General features: G+C 42.9%; 2 protein-coding genes across 6 annotated transcripts in view; one reads left to right on the forward strand and one right to left on the reverse strand.

The window, feature by feature from the left end:
• Window positions 1-537: 537 nt before the first annotated feature.
• On the forward strand, window positions 538-11,496 carry LOC124015246 (pituitary homeobox 1-like). Of its 4 annotated transcripts, XM_046330330.1 has the most exons (5): window positions 538-676; window positions 1,738-1,792; window positions 6,877-7,029; window positions 8,451-8,653; window positions 10,195-11,496. In XM_046330330.1, exons 2-5 carry the CDS (start codon window positions 1,747-1,749, stop codon window positions 10,741-10,743), a joined length of 951 nt encoding a protein of 316 aa, XP_046186286.1. In that variant the 5' UTR covers window positions 538-676; window positions 1,738-1,746; the 3' UTR covers window positions 10,744-11,496. The 4 variants fall into 4 exon arrangements, with proteins under 4 accessions (XP_046186286.1, XP_046186305.1, XP_046186315.1 ...); XM_046330349.1 differs by lacking the exon at window positions 6,877-7,029; XM_046330359.1 differs by lacking the exon at window positions 1,738-1,792 and having other exon boundaries at window positions 540-676.
• Window positions 11,497-13,260: 1,764 nt separating this feature from the next.
• LOC124015192 (cation channel sperm-associated protein 3-like) overlaps window positions 13,261-25,660 on the reverse strand; it is a 29,385-nt gene continuing 16,985 nt past the window's right edge. The window contains exon 9 of one of the 2 annotated variants that reach the window (XM_046330219.1): window positions 13,261-13,655. In XM_046330219.1, the coding sequence (XP_046186175.1) occupies window positions 13,541-13,655 (115 nt within the window). In that variant the 3' untranslated portion in view covers window positions 13,261-13,540. The remainder of the gene's footprint in view (window positions 13,656-25,660) is intronic. The other variant, XM_046330228.1, reaches the window with a different exon arrangement.

Here is a 25,660-nt window from a genome sequence, read left to right on the forward strand (position 1 = left end):
ATAGCGTTTAAATATGTGCAGCTGACAAATTAAGCTATTAAAAGCAATATGCGTATCTGCTCCAAGCATAATTGCTTTTAAGTGAGATGTGTGCTTTATTGAGGAATTCTAATGATAGCTATATGCCTACCAAAAAACCTAAAACACATGTTTTATATTATTCTTATTGTATTATCTTTCCAAAATGAATTGTAACTGCTTGCATAGTTTATATTGTTAGTGTCTCATAATATTTTGCCCAACATGTAGAGTAGACTACTATATAAAATAGAAAGTAAAACCTATTAAATATTTTCCCCCACGACGAAATGTCTAGCCTCTATCTTCTTATTAACCATGAATTTAATAAAATAAAATGTTATCCATACATTCCACTAAACATTAATATTCAGAAGCATTTGTTTACGCTGTTCTCAACCTTCCAAAAGGCGGGTTTGTTTGAACACCCCCCTCATGGCATATGCGCATCCTGTATCGAGTTGCTGTCGAGGATTCGCTGGCGTGACGTCACCGAGACACGCGAAAGGTCTCCAGAAGAAAACCCGGAGCAACGCAGGGAAGCTATCAAAGCGCATATTTGGACACAACATATGCCAGCAATTAAGTGGATATGTTTCACACCTGCATGTGGACATATTAACGACTCGTTTTTTCTGTCTTTGCTGGGAATTAACTGGTGAGTAGGCTATTCGAGTTGTGTGGAAAATATATGCCGTTCAATGTGTTTACTATAAGAACGAACGATCAGGCTGTGAGCGTCTGGAGCGATATGCATGAGAGCGTTTGTGTTTGCGCGGCAGTTCTGTAGAGCAGACAGTTGTGTTTTACAAGAGGCATTAGATAGTCTGCGAGATCGCTGAACATAACCATCCAAACGGACTAGAAATCACGCAGTCGTAACACATTGGTGGACTGGTGTAGCCTCTCCTGTTCTTGTCAAGTGGATGCATCGAGGCTTCGAGTATTACGCATTGTCATGACATCTCTTTCAGGGTGGTTACCTGACTGTTGCAGAAGACCAACCTTGTCGGGGTATATAGGGTGTTGTTGGATATTGAAATAAAAATGTTACATTTGATGATATTTTCATAAGTGCATGGATGAGAAGACTTTAGGCTATGTCTGTGTTTAGGCTATGACCGTCTGAAAAATAACGATATCGCGTGAGAGGTACAACGACAGAAGAAAATGCGCCCTCACATCATTAGATGTAATACAATTTTTTTTTAATTCTCAAAAGCCTTTTAGTGAATATATTTTGTGTACGTGCTCTTGAATATGTTACTAATCTGACATATCACAACTCATGTGTGTGAGTGAGTGACATCGGTGTGAAGAATGGGAACCATGTATTACGTCACGATTTATTATGGACATAAAGCGAGCAAAGGGATTCTTGAAGATAAGAGAGGTTGTGTGTATACATCACGATAAAGACGTTTAGGCAACGGTATCTCTGAACGAAAGGTCAACATAAAATCCCATTGGGTAATAAGTGCCGCCAAAAAGGACTCTTATTAATTGAACGTTAAGTTGTGCACGCATTTCTTTCATTATATTTTCAAGTAGCCTAAGAAAAGGGGCAAGTACGTGCACGCTATTGACTTGGACCAATATAGGCCTGTTTTATGCCTGTTTTATAATGATGTATCAATAGAGGCAAGAAGGTCACAATGACGAACCTGTATAAAAGTGTATGATGTTGAATGCACCGTTGTTATTTTTTTTTTTTTTCAGGCATCTGGAATGGAACTGAATTTGTCAAAGAATGTAATCTCGTGCGGAGATTCAGGTACGCGCGCTTCACTACTTCTTTCAGACTTTGGTGACAATTTACTGGTCAAACGTGGTCTATTGTGTATTCATAAAAGATTTGCTAAAGGCTAAAAGAATGCATTGTCAATGCACCATCAGATTATAAACGAACACGGTGTTGAGCACGTATGCCTAGTTTTTATTTACTTTTTATGCGCCATTGACAGTTTCTAAATGCATAATCAAGCCATTATTGTGCCCACAGGCTACACATTATATTTGTGTACGCTTCTTGCATCTTAATAGTTCATGCTTCGTTATGAATGATTTGTTATTTGCTTTGTTATACCTTATTACGCAAAAAAAAATATAGACTACTTTTATTGTTTGTCTAACCGTGGCTTAAATAAACTTTGTCGAAACTATGTTGGGATAACAACATAAAAAAAGAACAACGTTTAGAGATCTAGGATCCTTAATTGGTTTCTGTCGTGTAAGTCGCTCTGGATAAGAGCGTCTGCTAAATGACTTAAATGTAAATGTAAATGTAATGTGTAATAAGGCGGTGAATGTGAAAAACGAATACCCTTTACTGATATTCCATATGAAAGGCTATTTGACACAGACCTTTAACCTGTAGGCTATGCAAACCACACGAATACATTCAAACAGGCATTTTTGCTCATTTATGATCATTATATCCCATACTTAGTCTGTCCAATCTATAAGGTAACGCTGATCCTGGAATTGAATTAACGATGTCATTTGCATTTACGCAATCAACGGGTTGGCTATATTTGATAAAGATATTGATCTTGTAGCCTATACTTTTTATTTGGCCTATGGACTGTTGAAGAGAACATGAGGCAATAGTGATCTAACCTCAATCTACCGCAGGGTAGCCTAGTGGTTAGAGCGTTGGACTAGTAACCGGAAGGTTGCGAGTTCAAACCCCCGAGCTGTCAAGGTACAAATCTGTCGTTCTGCCCCTGAACAGGCAGTTAACCCACTGTTCCTAGGCCCACTGTTCCTAGGCCCACTGTTCCTAGGCCGTCATTGAAAATAAGAATTTGTTCTTAACTGACTTGCCAAGGTAAAATAAAATAGAAATAAAAGGCTGTTATGAACCAATATGGTACAAAGTAGCCTAATATTCATTCATTCTAATATCCATTCGTGAGTGAAATGGAGACATGTCGACTGAAACACTTGTCAGGGTGGTTATTGGGAACTGGTCAGGCCTTTGACCAAGTTTCCACTGTAGATGGCCAAGATATGACGATCACTAAAGTAATAATGTCATTATATCCGTACCTTTTCCAATGACGCAGCCTGTCCAATTACATTCAACCCCCATTTATTTCTTCCCTTTGAATCTAACGTTTAATTGTCTGTTTTCGTTTCCCCGTCGGTAGTTTGTTTCGGTAACGACGAATAGAAGACGATAAAAACAACAACAAAAAGGCCCTGCTTGAATTCCAGTTTTTTCTTGTTTTGTTTTGTTTGTGATGATTAACGACGGTCGTTGAGTTTATTTTCAGTCCTCCGAGAAAATATGACTGTTTATCTTGCCTCTACCATGTAACCCATCTTGGTGAAGGAATTAAAAACTTCTGTAAACCATCCGTTACGCAAGTGCCTTATATTTGAAAGCGCATTATCCGACCACGCCGAGCCAACAATGCCGCAGTCCAATATGAACGTTGAAGGACAAAATTGACATGATTGTCCCTCTTTCACCGTATTTGCACGAGATCAGCAGATTAGCCCTATGACATAGAGGCAACAGCACCAGCCCAGTCTCGCCTCTAACATACGAGCCAAAGCCCAAAGGGATGCTGACTTACATCTCTGTTGGTCATTCACTATGACGAGCATCTTCATTTGGTTGTGCGTAATTGCACGTACTGTAGGCCAATTATGTCACCCCAAGAGCACTCTATAATTGGGCTTTTTAGGTGCCCTCAAAACTATTAGATAGTAGGAACCTACTACTTTAAGGAGTAGAGATTAGTTTGTCATTAGCTTACACGTCTTCATTCGCTGAGACGTTTGGTGTGGCAATGGTGTATGTCCTTGATTTTATGCTCCTATCTCAGTTCTTCACTATTACCAGGATCGAATCCTTTCCATCAACGTTCCAGTCAACTCGGGGGAGTTAAAACGCAATAGCAACATTAATTAAACATGTTTGGATTGTATCTGGATTAGTTTAAATGCAGTTGACCAAGACACACAGCCAAGAGTGCATGAACCAATAAGGACAGATCAGATGCAAAACTACTTCGTTGGTTTATATTATTCTAGCTTTTATATGAGGAACGGGTAGGCCTGCAGGCGTTATTTCGTGTAACAGCATGACGTGCATTCAAGTGCTCCAGAAAACTCATTTTACAAAGCGGTTCAATAACATAAAAACAATATTACATTACTCTGGCGAGGAAACAGAACAAATGAATGGAAAAAAAAGAAAGTGATTGTTGAGAGGTTGCACAATTGCCTTCTGAAAGTCCCCGAAGGAAAGCATTACAGTTCGACGGGGTTCTCATGTCAAAATGTAATGTCATACAATGACCTAAAGCGCTTAGCATTGGCGCCGGCGACATGGCTAGGAGACTGTGCACAGCGGAAGCTACATACGCTACCTGGCCAAAGTCATTATAATACTGCATTGTTATTGGGACCGTTTGGAAGCGAATAAAACAGGACTACCATCAGAGTTACTCATTATTATTATTTTTTTATTGACGATGGATGACAAAACGTTGAATCCATAAAATAATTCACAAAATAAATAATGAATGCAGATATAGGCCTATGTTTTACGCCAATCCAGGTTGACACAGGGAGGCGCGCCTTGCCTCGTCTTCATTCCTTTACATTTACTCGACTATCAAATTAAAAACGCGTTTGCATTGTTTTTGCATATTGTGTTGATAACTACAATGGCAGGTGATTGATAATGGTGTTGATTTCCCAGTATTGTTTACTATTTCCTATGTATTGTAACGCTGCAGCAGTGACAGACATTTCGCTTAAAGGACAGACGAATATGTGCGGTTTATAGGCCAAGGCCAGGGATCATCAACTAGTTTCAGCCGCCGGACGATTTATTCTTGCGCGTTGTGGTCAGGTGCCCGGAACCTAATTACAAATTATTTGTTAACATGCAAAAGGACCAAAAGAAGCAAAAACGGATATAATATTTAACTAAAACAGAATCATGTCAAACATTGCTTACATTTTTATATGATCACAAACTGTATATCTCTCAATTATGTAATACTTTGGAACAGACTTCCAGAATTTAAATAACTTGATGCTGATTTGCTGGTGTTTTTAGAGTATTTTATGGCCAAACATAAACACAAATACTTTGGGGGTCAAACAAGGGCCGCCAGTTGGTGAACTCTTGCCTAGTCTATATAAAGGCTTTCTTAAAAATAAAAAAGAGTTATTTTTTTATTTAAAATATATTGAACTGATTCACAGAAAATCTATTCAAGTGGCCGGGCTCGTGACTGTGTGATGTGACGTTTCATCTCAGTCATGTTTTACCAGCAGGCGCCGCTGATTTACAGTAGGCCTGTATGATTGTCCAAAATAGTCTCTAAACTCAAGCAACTCAACTCGATGCCATTATTTAGGCAATGTGTTTTTTTTATATCAAGTGACATAAGGCTAGCCTATCTGAATGCAAAATATCAATCGTTAGTACCAACAAATGTAATACATTTAGAAACTGTCACGAGACGAATGTATGTGTAGAGGCCTATGGCCTAGTGTATCTGTACGCCATAGGCCACCGTTACTGTTGTAAATGTCAAAAATCGGTCGAGTAAACGAGAATATTCCCAGTAAAAAAAGTTTCTGCAAATATTTTAGTTTATTTACATTATTTTATATTATAATTTCATTTTTTTCGGGGGCTTTAATCCGCTGAGAAATGGTCATTCAGTGTAGTATTTAGAAGGACCAACTGAAAGATTGATAGGGCTGACATTTTTCACATTAACATCTAAAAACAAATAATTGCATAAGACATAGCTGTGTAGTTAGTATATGCAAGTTGTTATAAAACTATAAATAATAGTTAAATCAAAGTTTACAAAATTACAGCCTCAAATAAATATAAAGGTCCTACACGCATCATCATAATTTGGAGCCTACTTTATGCAGTCATTTCTCATGAGGTTGTAATTTTCATAGTTCAGATTATTTGTCTTATCTTTGACAGTTACAAGTAGCGAGAGATATTATTGTAAAGGCTACACGTGAAGATGCCTGAATCAGTGCAGTGACACGCGCGCGCGCGCGTACACAAACACACCACTTCATTCTTTTGACATAAGGTCCACCTCACTTGCTTTTAATCCGTGATTGTTTAGAAGACCTAAAAAAAGGGCCTCATCCATGAATTTATAGACTATTACGGTACATAGTACACTGCTGCTGCATTAAGCTTCTACCATATACATACTTAAGTATAAATTAGGTACTTTCCAATATATATTTGGCCTTGAAAATAACATGGGCAGGTCTATATGCAATGTTTATTCAGCTCCGTTCATATCCGAGACATACATTGTGTGCGTGTGTATATAAGCGCACCCAGCTGTCGGGCCGTTCCATTGCGCTGGAGCATATTTCAAACATGTCTGAATAAAGGGCCCATTTTCTTCCAAACTTTCCAATGCAACGCAACTCGCTGTTGCCTCATGCGCTCCCCTGAGATAAATCCCCACCAAGAATCCTCTCCTGCAGTCAGATTGAATGCTCTTTGTGGGTGGGAGGGACTCCTTATTTCGGGGAGGTTTTAACGCAGAAGATGGGTGGGTCACATCCCTTGGTTCTGCTGCGAGCGCTTCCATTCGGTCACACCGGGCATATCCGCACGAGCGGAAACTGAAAGCATAACGCACTGTCACTGCTGCGAGGAAAAGTGGGTTTGTTTTTCCGGAGAATAAATTCTTGGAAATCTGTTTTTAAAAAGTTTTTTTTTTTTTGCAATGGCAAGTGTTTTGCTACGGATGGAAATCTAAGCATTCGTGTTGAAGATTGAGAAAGCTCGAATATACAGGATTGAATATTTATTTTTAATACGGCATCATTCTTTTCAAGGTGGAATGAATTTGGACAGAATTGCAGAGACCGTGAGACCCCCACCGACGCGCGACATGCAGGCTTCTACGCTTCACTTGCCGAGAACTTCGAACAACACTCGAGAAACGTTAGAGAACTCAAGCAGCGAGTCATCCGATACTGAAATAGCAGGTACATTTACGGTGCAATAACATTGCATTAGGCCTACCTACTATCATTATCGCTAGGTATAATTAAAACACGGCTTTTCTTGTTAAACATTCTACTTATGTGCGTGAGGTTTTCGATAAAAGACACGTAGATATATACCATGCAACGTGCCCAATGCGTTGAGTTTTGGACTAAAATACACAGACCATAGGCTATGTGAAACAGCAGTGTCTCACTGTTAAAACAAACTGCGTTTTTATTTGTAAAAACGTGCAGGAAAAAGTTCAGATAGAATGTGAATTTTACCCAATATGTATGAATGGGAATTCTTCAGCGTCATATTATTAATTTCAGTATTCATTTCCGTAGACTTAAATGTCGTGTCTAAAACGCTTTGCTGAAGCGTTTGCCTATATCACCGCTATTAAAACATTATCGAGCATATTATCAAACAAATACTTTGTCTTTTAACACTTTCCATTGGATAACAAGAAATAGCCTACGGGTTGATGAGTTTTCAAATCGCATTCTTCCTGCTGCAGGATGGTGTGTGTCTTCATCCCACCCCTTCATCAGCTGTAAACTATATCAATATATATATCTCATACTAAAGATATATATAATATATATATATATATATAGTCATACTAAAGAGATCACGAGACGTAGGCCTAAGGATAATATCTCTAACCAATCCAGTCAGCTATTAAAACATGGCGTTTTGTTTTGAACTGACCTCTCGTCTTAAAGTATTGCCCTTCTTACATCTAGCTATTTTCAAGGTATAAAAACAAAGGCGCTAACGTGTAAAGACAAGCATTGGCAAGATAATGGACGTTGGATAAGACTGGACAAACGTTGCAACAAAAGGGAATGTTGGTTTATGCAGGTAGAGGCCGATAAATGTTTAATAGCGCTTCTAAAATAATCAATATTGAACCAGGAGTAAATCTGTAAATGTTTGACGACCACGAGCACGTGATACTTCTTGTGGTCCTTTTTAATAGGCTTTTGAAACTGGTCATTTACTTTAGTGATTTATAGACACTTCAAACACTGCTAGGATTATCCTGCCAGGTATGGCCTGTTATGCGTTTGTGCTGCAGAACTAAACTGTTTTGTAGTTTGTACAAAATTGTACATGCGTTTTTTTTGGGCCTCTAAACTAATGAGTTGAGTTGGAATGAGATTGTACAGAACCACATGGGGGAGGGGCACCCCTCTATGTAAAAATGTAAGAAAGTAATATATAATAATAATATATGCCATTTAGCAGACGCTTTTATCCAAAGCGACTTACAGTCATGTGTGCATACATTCTACGTATGGGTGGTCCCGGGAATCGAACCCACTACCCTGGCGTTACAAGCGCCAAGTCTGGCTCAGTATACGCTACATTACAATAACCATAACTGATATTTTTTCGGGGGGGGGGTTCGCAGAAAAAGAGAGGATTATAGAACACAGAAGTGACGATGGCAACGCAGACGACCCGAAAAAGAAGAAAGCGAGGCGGCAGAGGACTCATTTCACCAGCCAGCAGCTGCAAGAGCTCGAAGCCACCTTTCAGAGGAATCGCTACCCGGACATGAGCACAAGAGAGGAGATAGCCGTGTGGACCAACCTCACCGAGGCCAGAGTCAGGGTAAGTCTCGAGACGCGGTGCGTAAAAACGTGTGTAAAGTCTATTCAGAGGGGAAACATAAAGATGTGAATGAACGGATTCTACAGTGAACTTTTCCGTTGGAACTTGTTCGGGGTTTATTAGTTTACTTCAAGCCTACACTCGAATATCACTTGGATGAATTCGTCGCAATATAATTACCAATGATTACTAACGGTATGACGTGGACCTGACACCATAATTCTCCTCCCCCAAGCGTTTCAACGTTGCTCATTGTAAATCCCCACTCAAACTAACTGGTTCTCCCACCAATTACATTTTCGATAACATCTTTCGGGGGGTGACACATGAACACAAATGTATCCACTTTTGGCGACTTTGCATCTACTATGTTTTAATAAGTGTAGCCTGCACCCCTATATTGCGCCAATTCATTTATAAATATTTATTTCGGTAACAGTTTACTGTTAATAATACAGATATTATTAGTGCTGTAATGTGTATTGTTCGACGACACTCTGTAGACGTGTTACTCTAGAAACCTTTTACAGCAGAAACATGTTTAGTGAAGTGCAATGAGTAATGTCCATACTTACTCTACATATACACCGTTCCTTCGAGTATAATTGCACAGTGAGTCTATTGGAAACCCCCTTTTAGCCTAATTCAACCCAAACCCCCATAAACAAATCGGGTGTTTTTAATTGCAATATAGGCAAGAAACAAGATAGGCTTGAGTTTGTGTCCTAGGCTGATAATTAGGCTTAGGTTCATGTGTACATGTGTCAATATTTTCAGTTAGCAACAAGTAGACAGTATTTCAAAACCCAATAAGCGATGTTAATTTCAGTTTTTCGATGGCTAGAAGATCATATTACTATTATAATAGTTTATTTTATTTTAAGAGGGTCACAAACTCTTATTGACCCCCAATTGCAGTCGATTATCATACTGTATCGTTGACTTTATTAGCCAACAGTACCGAATTACCCACACACTCAATAGACGCATAACATCATTTTTTTTTAATTCAGTGGTCTTGCGAAAGGGCCGAGCAAAAAAACGTATTGATAATACAACTGTTGATAACAATGAATGTGATAATTCGACTAGTAGCATTAGTTAATATGCCTAAAATCTGTTTTATTTTGAGACATAGGCCTACAGCTAAAAGACAATGACGGAGAAGACGTTTCTAATTTATATACCCACGGATGTGTTCTAAACCTATGCCATCCAAAACGTTAACGTCTTAGACAATTTATCAGTAGCCTACAACCGTGTGCCCCGGAACATAGCCACGGCACCCCCAGAAAACCCGGATGTTTCCATGGTAAAGTATTTACGAGGTGTTTCTTATTAGACAAACAGAGCCAATTTGGTCAATATCGATATTCTAGGTTTTCCATCATTCATAGGTTCGTTAGGCCTAGCTATATGCATTTTAAATCTGACTTATGGATTGTATTGTTCATGTGGCAAATAATAATTCAACTTATTATATTAAATTAAATTATTGTTTGAGATATGTTGAATACCTATTTTTTTTCTTTGATATTTAGGTGTGGTTCAAAAATCGCAGGGCCAAGTGGAGGAAGCGTGAACGCAACCAGCAAATGGACCTGTGCAAGAACAGCTACCTGCCCCAGTTCAGTGGCCTCATGCAGCCCTACGACGACATGTATCCCGCCTACACCTACAACAACTGGACAAACAAAGGACTGACACCGGCCCCTCTGTCCACAAAGAACTTCACCTTTTTCAACTCAATGAGCCCACTGACATCGCAGTCAATGTTCTCGGCTCCTAACTCCATCTCTTCCATGACTATGGCCGGAGGTATGGGCCACTCCGCTGTACCGGGGATGCCGACTGCGGGCCTGAATAACATCAGTAATCTTAACGGCATCGGCACCTCTACAATGAACTCAGCCATGTCCTCCTCCGCCTGTCCGTATGGACCTCCCGGTTCCCCTTACAGCGTATACAGAGACACATGTAACTCTAGCCTGGCGACTCTGAGACTGAAATCAAAACAGCATCCAACCTTTGGATACAGCGGGTTGCAAAGTCCCGGGTCTAGCCTTAACGCCTGCCAATACAACAGTTGACCGATCAGCCGCGATGAAAATAATTTGCCGACAGCTGTGGGTCTAGAAGGCCTACCTGCGAATGGGGCGAAAGACAACTAAACTGGATTAGTTGCAGTCATTTTTTCAAATGGATTATGCGGGTTGTATGTGTTTACCATTGAACTTGCACAACAATTTAAATGTTTTTTTTTTCTAAAGTGATGAAGACGTGTTACATTGCAACATTGAACATAAGAAACAGACAAAGGAACATCTGTGTATTTTCGCTTGCTTGCTTTGAGGACTCAAAACAATTTAAAACGTGGCTTGTATACTCCTGGTCTTGGATTAGGAACAAAAAGGCGTATCTAGACTCGGTAGAAAAATAATTATATTGTACATAGCTTATATTGCTCATGCTTTACCGTATTTGCAGGGGGTGCCACGGGCCCGGTTAAATGTGTCTTTTTTTTTAGCGTGAGTGTCATTTTATAGCCTGCTTTGTCTGGAGTATTTTCTCATTTTTACGTGCTGAAAATAGAAATCCCGCATGCTTTAACATCAGTGCAACGTGTTTTGTACAAGTTGATAATTATGTGAGATAAAGCAAAGTCCATTATACTGTATACAAAAGGTGATTGAAAAGTAACTTCATGTGTTTTATGATCTGTTTGAATACAATAAAAGCAGATAGTAGTTTATTTCAGGTATCTATTTAATAAACGGGAAAAGGTATAAACGAACACAAACCTTTTCCAAGTTTATGTAATAAAATGGGAGTTCGAAGTATTATTTTGATTTAATCTTTATTTTGGCAGGGAGTCATGACTCATTCTAGTAAATAGCCCGTGCTAGTAAATAGCCAATACCGGCTTAGAATACATTATTTAATTGATGACAACTCAGACCAATCTTGACCATATTCTGCCAGTCAATGAGCATTCCGACGATTGCTGTCTGTGCTTTTCGTTCGACTGGATATTTCACATTACAGATCTTATTATGTTGACAACGCGCTGTGGTTTGAATGATGTGGGCTGAACCACAGATGAGAAGCAGGCTACTGCAAGAGCATTTAGACCAGGCAACTCCTTTAAGTAATCAAACTCGCTATGATGAAAAGCTGAGACTTGCTACTGGCGAGCGACTTGGCATTTTCCCTCCATTCCAGCTTGGTTTCTTCATCACTTATTTTTGAGCCTAGGCTATTCGTTTTTAGACTTTGTTTTAACTGTCAAGAAAATGCTTCAGCGGGGATATACACTCATACTGGTAGGCCTACGAGTTGGAATTGGATATTGTGAGGCGAAATTCTCACAATATCCAATTCCAGCTCTTAAGCTCAACACACCTTTAATACAGGCCCCGACCAATATAGCCAATTTAAACCGCATCACTGAATAACTGTGATACCGCGAATAATCAGCGAGATTTTACAACGACTGAGTGTTTGAAGTTGTCAAAGCGTGATGGTTTTTCCTCTTGACAGTTATTAAGAGAGGGGATCAATACGATATCTCCAGGTTCACACCTTCAGCCAATCCCATATCTATAGTACTGACCCATTAGGATGATATTCACGCCGTACTATGCTGCAACTACAATGTTTATGTACTTTCAATGATTGATAATATGCCTTTTAGGGGTCATTGCGTTTTAGTCTTTCTTCATTTAAAAATAAGTATATTATTCTACTTATATCAATGCATTATTTTGAATGCAATAGACTATATATATAAAAAATAATCAAATGACTTGTGTAAAATATTATACAAATAAATCAAGATACCTTAAATGACATATTGGCAGAGTTTGCTAAGGGCTGATCAAGTGTTTGACGATCAGATAACACCCATGGGCCTAACCCTTGACAAACGTTTTCCTAACTCAAAACGTGTAAACCAAGCATCGATGGCAATGGGAGTTTCATACACCCGTGGGGATTAGGCTGGCTCCATCGTCATATGGTTACGTTGTTCATGACGTCATAATAAATAAAAACAAACTGTCAAAAAAAAACAAAAAAAAAATTCCAATTAGCCCACAACCCAGTCTTTGTATATCATTGAAGAGCAGATGCTATGAAATGTTTAAATTTTATAGCCTGCAAATTATCAAACAGTTATTTCTATACATACACGAAAGCCATTACTGGGGAGTCTACTTCCCTCTAAACTTATCTTACAACAAGAGTGTCTAACTACTCCAAACAGCGCAAAATGCAATGACAGTCTGTACTTGTACAAAACAGGTTTGCAACTAGTGAGAAGATAGTTCATGACCCACGTATTGACTTGGAGAATGAATCATCCAGAACTCCATATAAAGTCCCCGTGTAACAGATGACGTGTTGTGCCTGTCTGTAGCTGTTCACCAGTAGACAGAGGGGTTACGTGGGCCTCCGGATTCTACAGATAGTAGCCTACCTCACAGTGGCCCCAAACCTAAGTACAGACATGACTATGTGGGCCATCTGGACTGGACTCTCCCTGCCTGGCAGACAGCCTGGTCTGCATCCTAAATGAAACCCATTCCCTACTTAGTGCACTTATTTAAACAGGGTCCTTGGGGCCTCTGGTCAAAAAAAAGTAGCACACTATCTAGGGAATAGGGTGCCATTTGGGATGCACACAGGAGACATTTTGAAAACCATTCTCTGCCAACTCTAGGCCAATGGAATGGACTGGACATCACCATAGCCAACCCACAACAAAGAACTGACAGACAGCTTTATAAAACGTGCCAACATATGTCCTCCTTTTTTTTATTTGAATACCAGTATGCAAATGAACAAGGATTTCAGCTCTCAGTCGGATCCCTGTTCCTGTACCTGTTGTTACGCCCTCATTTTGATTTTCCTCTCTCTCAGTGCTTTCTGTTCCATTTCAATCAAGTCTTCTTCCAGTAAGTCACTCAGAATCAGAACGGCCTCAGAGTACAGCTGCTGCAGCCTGCAAGGGGACAATATTTTTTGTTATATATATATATATATATATATATATATATATATATATATATATAATAATATTATAATAATAATAATATATGCCATTTAGCAGACGCTTTTATCCAAAGTGACTTACAGTCATGTGTGCATACATTCTACGTATGGGTGGTCCCGGGGATCGAACCCACTACCCTGGCGTTACAAGCGCCATGCTCTACCAACTGAGCTACAGAAGGACCTCTTCATCACACTTTAGTTACCTTACTTTTCATAACTATAGCCTCTATAATTACCCATAACTTAAAAGTCATTACAGTAGCTAGATATCAGCACACACACACACACACACACACACACACACACACACACACAACCACACACATATTATATACACACACACACACACACATTATACACACATTATATACACACACACACACGTTTTCTTTACAAATGAGACATCCCCCTTTCATTTGAGCGTACCTAAGGCAGCCTTATTATTCAATGCCTTAAAATCAACTGAATGTGTTTTTGCTATAAAAGACATAAACCGTGTGTGTGTAAAGATGTATGATCTATAGTCATTTAGTTGCAAATTTCTTTAGGATGTGGTTTGATGATTTTGTACCTGAAACGAAATGACAACCAAACCTGTTGGTTGTTTGGATGGTAAAAAGGTGTAGAAGACTGGGTGACGATAGTACATGCTGTTACAAGCCCTACACCAAGACAAGTACTATAATCATCCACAGAAACAAAAATGAAGTAATTACCCAAATCATCATCTTTGCGTCAAAAATATATATATTTTTTTTTTGGGGGGGGACGGGACGAAGTTGACATGTGACATGTCATTTAAGGATTATGGTACTAAGTCTACATCGTTAGGTTAAAGCTAAAAAAAAAAAAAATATATATATATATATATATATATATATATATGAGATTTCATTATGCAAAATTTACATCATTGGATGTATCCATTTCTTAAACGGGATATTCTACATTTACATTTACATTTAAGTCATTTAGCAGACGCTCTTATCCAGAGCGACTTACAAATTGGTGCATTCACCTTATGACATCCAGTGGGACAGTCACTTAACAATAGTGCATCTAAAACTTAGGGGGGTGGGGTGAGAGGGATTACTTAACCTATCCTAGGTATTCCTTAAAGAGGTGGGGTTTCAGGTGTCTCCGGAAGGTGGTGATTGACTCCGCTGTCCTGGCGTCGTGAGGGAGTTTGTTCCACCATTGGGGGGCCAGGGCAGCGAACAGTTTTGACTGGGCTGAGCGGGAGCTGTACTTCCTCAGTGGTAGGGAGGCGAGCAGGCCAGAGGTGGATGAACGCAGTGCCCTTGTTTGGGTGTAGGGCCTGATCAGAGCCTGGAGGTACTGAGGTGCCGTTCCCCTCACAGCTCCGTAGGCAAGCACCATGGTCTTGTAGCGGATGCGAGCTTCAACTGGAAGCCAGTGGAGAGAACGGAGGAGCGGGGTGACGTGAGAGAACTTGGGAAGGTTGAACACCAGACGGGCTGCGGCGTTCTGGATGAGTTGAAGGGGTTTAATGGCACAGGCAGGGAGCCCAGCCAACAGCGAGTTGCAGTAATCCAGACGGGAGATGACAAGTGCCTGGATTAGGACCTGCGCCGCTTCCTGTGTGAGGCAGGGTCGTACTCTGCGGATGTTGTAGAGCATGAACCTACAGGAACGGGCCACCGCCTTGATGTTAGTTGAGAACGACAGGGTGTTGTCCAGGATCACGCCAAGGTTCTTGGCGCTCTGGGAGGAGGACACAATGGAGTTGTCGACCGTGATGGCGAGATCATGGAACGGGCAGTCCTTCCCCGGGAGGAAGAGCAGCTCCGTCTTGCCGAGGTTCAGCTTGAGGTGGTGATCCGTCATCCACACTGATATGTCTGCCAGACATGCAGAGATGCGATTCGCCACCTGGTCATCAGAAGGGGGAAAGGAGAAGATTAATTGTGTGTCGTCTGCATAGCAATGATAAGAGAGACCATGTGAGGTTATGACAGAGCCAAGTGACTTGGTGTATAGCGAGAATAGGAGAGGGCCAAGAACAGAGCCCTGGGGGACACCAGTGGTGAGAGCGCGTGGTGAGGAGACAGATTCTCGCCACGCCACCTGGTAGGAGCGACCTGTCAGGTAGGACGCAATCCAAGCGTGGGCCGCGCCGGAGATGCCCAACTCGGAGAGGGTGGAGAGGAGGATCTGATGGTTCACAGTATCGAAGGCAGCCGATAGATCTAGAAGGATGAGAGCAGAGGAGAGAGAGTTAGCTTTAGCAGTGCGGAGCGCCTCCGTGATACAGAGGAGAGCAGTCTCAGTTGAATGACTAGTCTTGAAACCTGACTGATTTGGATCAAGAAGGTCATTCAGAGAGAGATAGCGGGAGAGCTGGCCAAGGACGGCACGTTCAAGAGTTTTGGAGAGAAAAGAAAGAAGGGATACTGGTCTGTAATTGTTGACATCGGAGGGATCGAGTGTAGGTTTTTTCAGAAGGGGTGCAACTCTCGCTCTCTTGAAGACGGAAGGGACGTAGCCAACGGTCAGGGATGAGTTGATGAGCGAGGTGAGGTAAGGGAGAAGGTCTCCGGAAATGGTCTGGAGAAGAGAGGAGGGGATAGGGTCAAGCGGGCAGGTTGTTGGGCGGCCGGCCGTCACAAGACGCGAGATTTCATCTGGAGAGAGAGGGGAGAAAGAGGTCAGAGCACAGGGTAGGGCAGTGTGAGCAGAACCAGCGGTGTCGTTTGACTTAGCAAACGAGGATCGGATGTCGTCGACCTTCTTTTCAAAATGGTTGACGAAGTCATCTGCAGAGAGGGAGGAGGGGGGGGGAGGGGGCGGAGGATTCAGGAGGGAGGAGAAGGTGGCAAAGAGCTTCCTAGGGTTAGAGGCAGATGCTTGGAATTTAGCGTGGTAGAAAGTGGCTTTAGCAGCAGAGACAGAGGAGGAAAATGTAGAGAGGAGGGAGTGAAAGGATGCCAGGTCCGCAGGGAGGCGAGTTTTCCTCCATTTCCGCTCGGCTGCCCGGAGCCCTATTCTAGAAAAACACAGCTTAGAAATGTTTCCTTAACATTCAGGTTTCTAGGATAAGACAAAAAAAACAACAACATATTTCTGACATATTTCTGATTTGAAAAGTGCCTCCGGTCCATGTATTGAAAAAGACAGTCAACAACAGCAATTCAAACAGAGCTTTTAATGCACATGTAGAATGTTATTTCCGATCCCTCTATCTCCACTTCATGGCTGTCATAAACCTCTCTCTCAAACCTTATTCTCTTCCTACTTTGCACAAACACTCAATTGAGTAAAAAAAAAAAAACTATCTGTCTTTATAACTCTCGTTTACAGTCTGTTTGCCCCTCACAGAAGAATCATTAACCCTTTATAGGAGAGTCTGTTTGGCTGTGACCCAGATAGGACTCTGATTGAGAGAGTGTGTGTGTGTGTGTGTGTGTGTGTGTGTGTGTGTGTGTGTGTGTGTGTGTGTGTGTGTGTGTGTGTGTGTGTGTGTGTGTGTGTGTGTGTGTGTGTGTGTGTGTGTGTGTGTGTGTGTGTGTGTGTGTGTGTGTGTGTGTGTGTGTGTGTGGTTTCTGAGACAGACGTTTGGTGGTGAGCTAGCTCAGTTAACAATACATTTAGTGCTTGGTGTACTGTGTCCCAAATTCCTTCATGCACTATATAGGGAATAGGGTGCCATAGGGCTCTGGTCTATAGTAGTGCACTATTGTAGAAAAGGCCCATGGAGTTGGTGGAATACTCCTTTAATTAATTGCCATTTACTCAGCTGGGCCAGGGGCGCTTTAATTAGGTCAGGTGGAAATGTCCAACAGATCTCAACTCCATAAAAGGAGGAAATTGCCATTGCCTGATCTCGCTGCTTTCTCTTCCCTAAATCCATCTGATCCAGAAGTTCTGTGCGTCCATGAATCCACCACAGACTACCAGTAAATATACCACTTTATGGTTAAAGGAATTCCTGCCTCAGTCTCATACATTCCTCTGTCACCTGACACGTGACCACCTGTTCACCGACACTGTCAGTCATCCTACCTGTCCAGCAACCCACACAGATTCCACTAATCTTTCAACTATATTGTTCAGACTGTAGGGTGCTGTGGGGTGCTGTAGGGTGGCTACTTGTTCAGACTGTAGGGTGCTGTGGGATGCCTACTTGTTCGGACTGTAGGGTGCTGTAGGGTGCCTACTTGTTAAGACTATAGGGTGTTGTAGGGTGCTGTAGGGTGCCTACTTGTTCAGATTGTAGGGTGCTGTAGGGTGCCTACATGATCAGACTGTAGGGAGCCTACTTGTTAAGATTGTAGGGTGCTGTAGGGTGCCTACATGATCAGACTGTAGGGAGCCTACTTGTTAAGATTGTAGGGTGCTGTAGGGTGCCTACTTGTTAAGACTGTATGGTGTTGTAGGGTGCCTACTTGTTCAGACTATAGGGTGTTGTAGGGTGCTGTAGGGTGCCTACTTGTTCAGATTGTAGGGTGCTGTAGGGTGCCTACATGATCAGACTGTAGGGAGCCTACTTGTTAAGATTGTAGGGTGCTGTAGGGTGCCTACTTGTTAAGACTGTATGGTGTTGTAGGGTGCCTACTTGTTCAGACTGTAAGGTGCTGTAGGGTTCCTACTTGTTCAGACCGTAAGGTGCTGTAGGGTTCCTACTTGTTCAGACCGTAAGGTGCTGTAGGGTTCCTACTTGTTCAGACCGTAAGGTGCTGTAGGGTTCCTACTTGTTCAGACTGTAAGGTGCTGTAGGGTTCCTACTTGTTCAGACCGTAAGGTGCTGTAGGGTTCCTACTTGTTCAGACTGTAAGGTGCTGTAGGGTTCCTACTTGTTCAGACTGTAAGGTGCTGTAGGGTTCCTACTTGTTCAGACCGTAAGGTGCTGTAGGGATCATACTTGTTCAGACCATAAGGTGCTGTAGGGTTCCTACTTGTTCAGACTGTAAAGTGCTGTAGGGTTCCTACTTGTTCAGACTGTAAGGTACTGTAGGGTTCCTACTTGTTCAGACTGTAGGGTTCCTACTTGTTCAGACCGTAAGGTGCTGTAGGGTTCCTACTTGTTCAGACCGTAAGGTGCTGTAGGGTTCCTACTTGTTCAGACCGTAAGGTGCTGTAGGGTTCCTACTTGTTCAGACTGTAAGGTGCTGTAGGGTTCCTACTTGTTCAGACTGTAAGGTGCTGTAGGGTTCCTACTTGTTCAGACTGTAAGGTGCTGTAGGGTTCCTACTTGTTCAGACTGTAAGGTGCTGTAGGGTTCCTACTTGTTCAGACTGTAAGGTGCTGTAGGGATCCTACTTGTTCAGACCGTAAGGTGCTGTAGGGATCCTACTTGTTCAGACCATAAGGTGCTGTAGGGTTCCTACTTGTTCAGACTGTAAAGTGCTGTAGGGTTCCTACTTGTTCAGACTGTAAGGTGCTGTAGGGTTCCTACTTGTTCAGACTGTAGGGTTCCTACTTGTTCAGACTGTAAGGTGCTGTAGGGTTCCTACTTGTTCAGAATAAGGTGCTGTAGGGTTACTACTTGTTCAGACTGTATGGTGCTGTAGGGTTCCTACTTGTTCAGACTGTAAGGTGCTGTAGGGTTCCTACTTGTTCAGACTAAGGTGCTGTAGGGTTCATACTTGTTCAGACTGTAAGGTGCTGTAGGGGTCCTACTTGTTCAGACCATAAGGTGCTGTAGGGTTCCTACTTGTTCAGACGGTAAGGTGCTGTAGGGTTCCTACTTGTCCAGACCATAAGGTGCTGTAGGGTTCCTACTTGTTCAGAATAAGGTGCTGTAGGGTTACTACTTGTTCAGACTGTATGGTGCTGTAGGGTTCCTACTTGTTCAGACTGTAAGGTGCTGTAGGGTTCCTACTTGTTCAGACTAAGGTGCTGTAGGGTTCCTACTTGTTCAGACTGTAAGGTGCTGTAGGGTTCCTATTTGTTCAGACTGTAAGGTGCTGTAGGGTTCCTACTTGTTCAGACTGTAAGGTGCTGTAGGGTTCCTACTTGTCCAGACTGTAAGGTGCTGTAGGGTTCCTACTTGTCCAGACTGTAAGGTGCTGTAGGGTTCCTACTTGTCCAGACTGTAAGGTGCTGTAGGGTTCTTACTTGTTCAGACTAAGGTGCTGTAGGGTTCCTACTTGTCCAGACTGTAAGGTGCTGTAGGGTTCCTACTTGTTCAGACTGTAAGGTGCTGTAGGGTTCCTACTTGTTCAGACTGTAAGGTGCTGTAGGGTTCCTACTTGTTCAGACTGTAAGGTGCTGTAGGGTTCCTACTTGTTCAGACTTAAGGTGCTGTAGGGTTCCTACTTGTTCAGACTGTAAGGTGCTGTAGGGTTCCTACTTGTTCAGACTGTAAGGTGCTGTAGGGTTCCTACTTGTTCAGACCGTAGGGTTCCTACTTGTTCAGACTGTAAGGTGCTGTAGGGTTCCTACTTGTTCAGACTAAGGTGCTGTAGGGTTCCTACTTGTTCAGAACATAAGGTGTTCAGACTTGTTCAGAATAAGGTGCTGTAGGGTTACTACTTGTTCAGACTGTATGGTGCTGTAGGGTTCCTACTTGTTCAGACATAAGGTGCTGTAGGGTTCCTACTTGTTCAGAATAAGGTGCTGTAGGGTTACTACTTGTTCAGACTGTTATAAGGTGCTGTAGGGTTCCTACTTGTTCAGACTGTAAGGTGCTGTAGGGTTCCTACTTGTTCAGAGAGGTGCTGTAGGGTTCCTACTTGTTCAGACTGTAAGGTGCTGTAGGGTTCCTACTTGTTCAGACCGTAAGGTGCTGTAGGGTTCCTACTTGTTCAGACCGTAAGGTGCTGTAGGGTTCCTACTTGTTCAGACTGTAAGGTGCTGTAGGGTTCCTACTTGTTCAGACTGTAAGGTGCTGTAGGGTTCCTACTTGTTCAGACTGTAAGGTGCTGTAGGGTTCCTACTTGTTCAGACTGTAAGGTGCTGTAGGGTTCCTACTTGTTCAGACTGTAAGGTGCTGTAGGGTTCCTACTTGTTCAGACCGTAAGGTGCTGTAGGGTTCCTACTTGTTCAGACCGTAAGGTGCTGTAGGGTTCCTACTTGTTCAGACTGTAAGGTGCTGTAGGGTTCCTACTTGTTCAGACTGTAAGGTGCTGTAGGGTTCCTACTTGTTCAGACTGTAGGGTTCCTACTTGTTCAGACTGTAAGGTGCTGTAGGGTTCCTACTTGTTCAGAATAAGGTGCTGTAGGGTTACTACTTGTTCAGACTGTATGGTGCTGTAGGGTTCCTACTTGTTCAGACTGTAAGGTGCTGTAGGGTTCCTACTTGTTCAGACTAAGGTGCTGTAGGGTTCATACTTGTTCAGACTGTAAGGTGCTGTAGGGGTCCTACTTGTTCAGACCATAAGGTGCTGTAGGGTTCCTACTTGTCCAGACCATAAGGTGCTGTAGGGTTCCTACTTGTTCAGAATAAGGTGCTGTAGGGTTACTACTTGTTCAGACTGTATGGTGCTGTAGGGTTCCTACTTGTTCAGACTGTAAGGTGCTGTAGGGTTCCTACTTGTTCAGACTAAGGTGCTGTAGGGTTCCTACTTGTTCAGACTGTAAGGTGCTGTAGGGTTCCTATTTGTTCAGACTGTAAGGTGCTGTAGGGTTCCTACTTGTTCAGACTGTAGGGTTCCTACTTGTTCAGACTGTAAGGTGCTGTAGGGTTCCTACTTGTTCAGACTGTAAAGTGCTGTAGGGTTCCTACTTGTTCAGACTGTAAGGTGCTGTAGGGTTTCTACTTGTTCAGACTGTAGGGTTCCTACTTGTTCAGACCGTAAGGTGCTGTAGGGTTCCTACTTGTTCAGACCGTAAGGTGCTGTAGGGTTCCTACTTGTTCAGACCGTAAGGTGCTGTAGGGTTCCTACTTGTTCAGACTGTAAGGTGCTGTAGGGTTCCTACTTGTTCAGACTGTAAGGTGCTGTAGGGTTCCTACTTGTTCAGACTGTAAGGTGCTGTAGGGTTCCTACTTGTTCAGACCGTAAGGTGCTGTAGGGATCCTACTTGTTCAGACCATAAGGTGCTGTAGGGTTCCTACTTGTTCAGACTGTAAAGTGCTGTAGGGTTCCTACTTGTTCAGACTGTAAGGTGCTGTAGGGTTCCTACTTGTTCAGACTGTAGGGTTCCTACTTGTTCAGACCATAAGGTGCTGTAGGGTTCCTACTTGTTCAGAATAAGGTGCTGTAGGGTTACTACTTGTTCAGACTGTATGGTGCTGTAGGGTTCCTACTTGTTCAGACTGTAAGGTGCTGTAGGGTTCCTACTTGTTCAGACCGTAGGGTTCCTACTTGTTCAGACTGTAAGGTGCTGTAGGGTTCCTACTTGTTCAGACGAAGGTGCTGTAGGGTTCCTACTTGTTCAGACCATAAGGTGCTGTAGGGTTCCTACTTGTTCAGAATAAGGTGCTGTAGGGTTACTACTTGTTCAGACTGTATGGTGCTGTAGGGTTCCTACTTGTTCAGACTGTAAGGTGCTGTAGGGTTCCTACTTGTTCAGACTGTAAGGTGCTGTAGGGGTCCTACTTGTTCAGACCATAAGGTGCTGTAGGGCTCCTACTTGTTCAGTCGGTAAGGTGCTGTAGGGTTCCTACTTGTCCAGACCATAAGGTGCTGTAGGGTTCCTACTTGTTCAGACTAAGGTGCTGTAGGGTTCCTACTTGTTCAGACTGTAAGGTGCTGTAGGGTTCCTATTTGTTCAGACTGTACGGTGCTGTAGGGTTCCTACTTGTTCAGACTGTAAGGTGCTGTAGGGTTTCTACTTGTCCAGACTGTAAGGGGCTGTAGGGTTCCTACTTGTCCAGACTGTAAGGTGCTGTAGGGTTCCTACTTGTCCAGACTGTAAGGTGCTGTAGGGTTCCTACTTGTTCAGACTAAGGTGCTGTAGGGTTCCTACTTGTCCAGACTGTAAGGTGCTGTAGGGTTCCTACTTGTTCAGACTGTAAGGTGCTGTAGGGTTACTACTTGTTCAGACTGTAAGGTGCTGTAGGGTTCCTACTTGTTCAGACCGTAAGGTGCTGTAGGGTTCCTACTTGTTCAGACCATAATGTGCTGTAGGGTTTCCTACTTGTCCAGACTGTAAGGTGCTGTAGGGTTCCTACTTGTTCAGACCATAATGTGCTGTAGGGTTTCCTACTTGTCCAGACTGTAAGGTGCTGTAGGGTTCCTACTTGTTCAGACTGTAAGGTGCTGTAGGGTTCCTACTTGTTCAGACTGTAAGGTGCTGTAGGGTTCCTACTTGTTCAGACTGTAAGGTGCTGTAGGGTTCCTACTTGTTCAGACTGTAAGGTGCTGTAGGGTTCCTACTTGTTCAGACCGTAAGGTGCTGTAGGGATCCTACTTGTTCAGACCATAAGGTGCTGTAGGGTTCCTACTTGTTCAGACTGTAAAGTGCTGTAGGGTTCCTACTTGTTCAGACTGTAAGGTGCTGTAGGGTTCCTACTTGTTCAGACCGTAGGGTTCCTACTTGTTCAGACTGTAAGGTGCTGTAGGGTTCCTACTTGTTCAGACTAAGGTGCTGTAGGGTTCCTACTTGTTCAGACCATAAGGTGCTGTAGGGTTCCTACTTGTTCAGAATAAGGTGCTGTAGGGTTACTACTTGTTCAGACTGTATGGTGCTGTAGGGTTCCTACTTGTTCAGACTGTAAGGTGCTGTAGGGTTCCTACTTGTTCAGACTGTAGGGTTCCTACTTGTTCAGACCGTAAGGTGCTGTAGGGTTCCTACTTGTTCAGACCGTAAGGTGCTGTAGGGTTCCTACTTGTTCAGACCGTAAGGTGCTGTAGGGTTCCTACTTGTTCAGACTGTAAGGTGCTGTAGGGTTTCTACTTGTTCAGACTGTAAGGTGCTGTAGGGTTCCTACTTGTTCAGACTGTAAGGTGCTGTAGGGTTCCTACTTGTTCAGACTGTAGGGTTCCTACTTGTTCAGACCGTAAGGTGCTGTAGGGTTCCTACTTGTTCAGACCGTAAGGTGCTGTAGGGTTCCTACTTGTTCAGACCGTAAGGTGCTGTAGGGTTCCTACTTGTTCAGACTGTAAGGTGCTGTAGGGTTCCTACTTGTTCAGACTGTAAGGTGCTGTAGGGTTCCTACTTGTTCAGACTGTAAGGTGCTGTAGGGTTCCTACTTGTTCAGACTGTAAGGTGCTGTAGGGTTCCTACTTGTTCAGACCGTAAGGTGCTGTAGGGATCCTACTTGTTCAGACCATAAGGTGCTGTAGGGTTCCTACTTGTTCAGACTGTAAAGTGCTGTAGGGTTCCTACTTGTTCAGACTGTAAGGTGCTGTAGGGTTCCTACTTGTTCAGACTGTAGGGTTCCTACTTGTTCAGACTGTAAGGTGCTGTAGGGTTCCTACTTGTTCAGAATAAGGTGCTGTAGGGTTACTACTTGTTCAGACTGTATGGTGCTGTAGGGTTCCTACTTGTTCAGACTGTAAGGTGCTGTAGGGTTCCTACTTGTTCAGACTAAGGTGCTGTAGGGTTCATACTTGTTCAGACTGTAAGGTGCTGTAGGGGTCCTACTTGTTCAGACCATAAGGTGCTGTAGGGTTCCTACTTGTCCAGACCATAAGGTGCTGTAGGGTTCCTACTTGTTCAGAATAAGGTGCTGTAGGGTTACTACTTGTTCAGACTGTATGGTGCTGTAGGGTTCCTACTTGTTCAGACTGTAAGGTGCTGTAGGGTTCCTACTTGTTCAGACTAAGGTGCTGTAGGGTTCCTACTTGTTCAGACTGTAAGGTGCTGTAGGGTTCCTATTTGTTCAGACTGTAAGGTGCTGTAGGGTTCCTACTTGTTCAGACTGTAGGGTTCCTACTTGTTCAGACTGTAAGGTGCTGTAGGGTTCCTACTTGTTCAGACTGTAAAGTGCTGTAGGGTTCCTACTTGTTCAGACTGTAAGGTGCTGTAGGGTTCCTACTTGTTCAGACTGTAGGGTTCCTACTTGTTCAGACCGTAAGGTGCTGTAGGGTTCCTACTTGTTCAGACCGTAAGGTGCTGTAGGGTTCCTACTTGTTCAGACTGTAAGGTGCTGTAGGGTTCCTACTTGTTCAGACTGTAAGGTGCTGTAGGGTTCCTACTTGTTCAGACTGTAAGGTGCTGTAGGGTTCCTACTTGTTCAGACTGTAAGGTGCTGTAGGGTTCCTACTTGTTCAGACCGTAAGGTGCTGTAGGGATCCTACTTGTTCAGACCATAAGGTGCTGTAGGGTTCCTACTTGTTCAGACTGTAAAGTGCTGTAGGGTTCCTACTTGTTCAGACTGTAAGGTGCTGTAGGGTTCCTACTTGTTCAGACTGTAGGGTTCCTACTTGTTCAGACTGTAAGGTGCTGTAGGGTTCCTACTTGTTCAGAATAAGGTGCTGTAGGGTTACTACTTGTTCAGACTGTATGGTGCTGTAGGGTTCCTACTTGTTCAGACTGTAAGGTGCTGTAGGGTTCCTACTTGTTCAGACCGTAGGGTTCCTACTTGTTCAGACTGTAAGGTGCTGTAGGGTTCCTACTTGTTCAGACGAAGGTGCTGTAGGGTTCCTACTTGTTCAGACCATAAGGTGCTGTAGGGTTCCTACTTGTTCAGAATAAGGTGCTGTAGGGTTACTACTTGTTCAGACTGTATGGTGCTGTAGGGTTCCTACTTGTTCAGACTGTAAGGTGCTGTAGGGTTCCTACTTGTTCAGACTGTAAGGTGCTGTAGGGGTCCTACTTGTTCAGACCATAAGGTGCTGTAGGGCTCCTACTTGTTCAGTCGGTAAGGTGCTGTAGGGTTCCTACTTGTCCAGACCATAAGGTGCTGTAGGGTTCCTACTTGTTCAGACTAAGGTGCTGTAGGGTTCCTACTTGTTCAGACTGTAAGGTGCTGTAGGGTTCCTATTTGTTCAGACTGTACGGTGCTGTAGGGTTCCTACTTGTTCAGACTGTAAGGTGCTGTAGGGTTTCTACTTGTCCAGACTGTAAGGGGCTGTAGGGTTCCTACTTGTCCAGACTGTAAGG

This window comes from Oncorhynchus gorbuscha, linkage group LG02 (genome assembly GCF_021184085.1).
Source record: "Oncorhynchus gorbuscha isolate QuinsamMale2020 ecotype Even-year linkage group LG02, OgorEven_v1.0, whole genome shotgun sequence".
NCBI lineage: Eukaryota > Metazoa > Chordata > Actinopteri > Salmoniformes > Salmonidae > Oncorhynchus > Oncorhynchus gorbuscha.

Excerpts from the sequence above, each read along its gene's own strand:
- LOC124015246 (XM_046330330.1), top strand. The coding sequence starts at position 1,747 with ATGGAACTGAATTTGTCAAAGAATGTAATCTCGTGCGGAGATTCAG. Across the intron at positions 7,030-8,450 it reads ATCCGATACTGAAATAGCAG|AAAAAGAGAGGATTATAGAA; the intron begins GTACATTTACGG and ends GGGGGTTCGCAG. Across the intron at positions 8,654-10,194 it reads TCACCGAGGCCAGAGTCAGG|GTGTGGTTCAAAAATCGCAG; the intron begins GTAAGTCTCGAG and ends TTTGATATTTAG.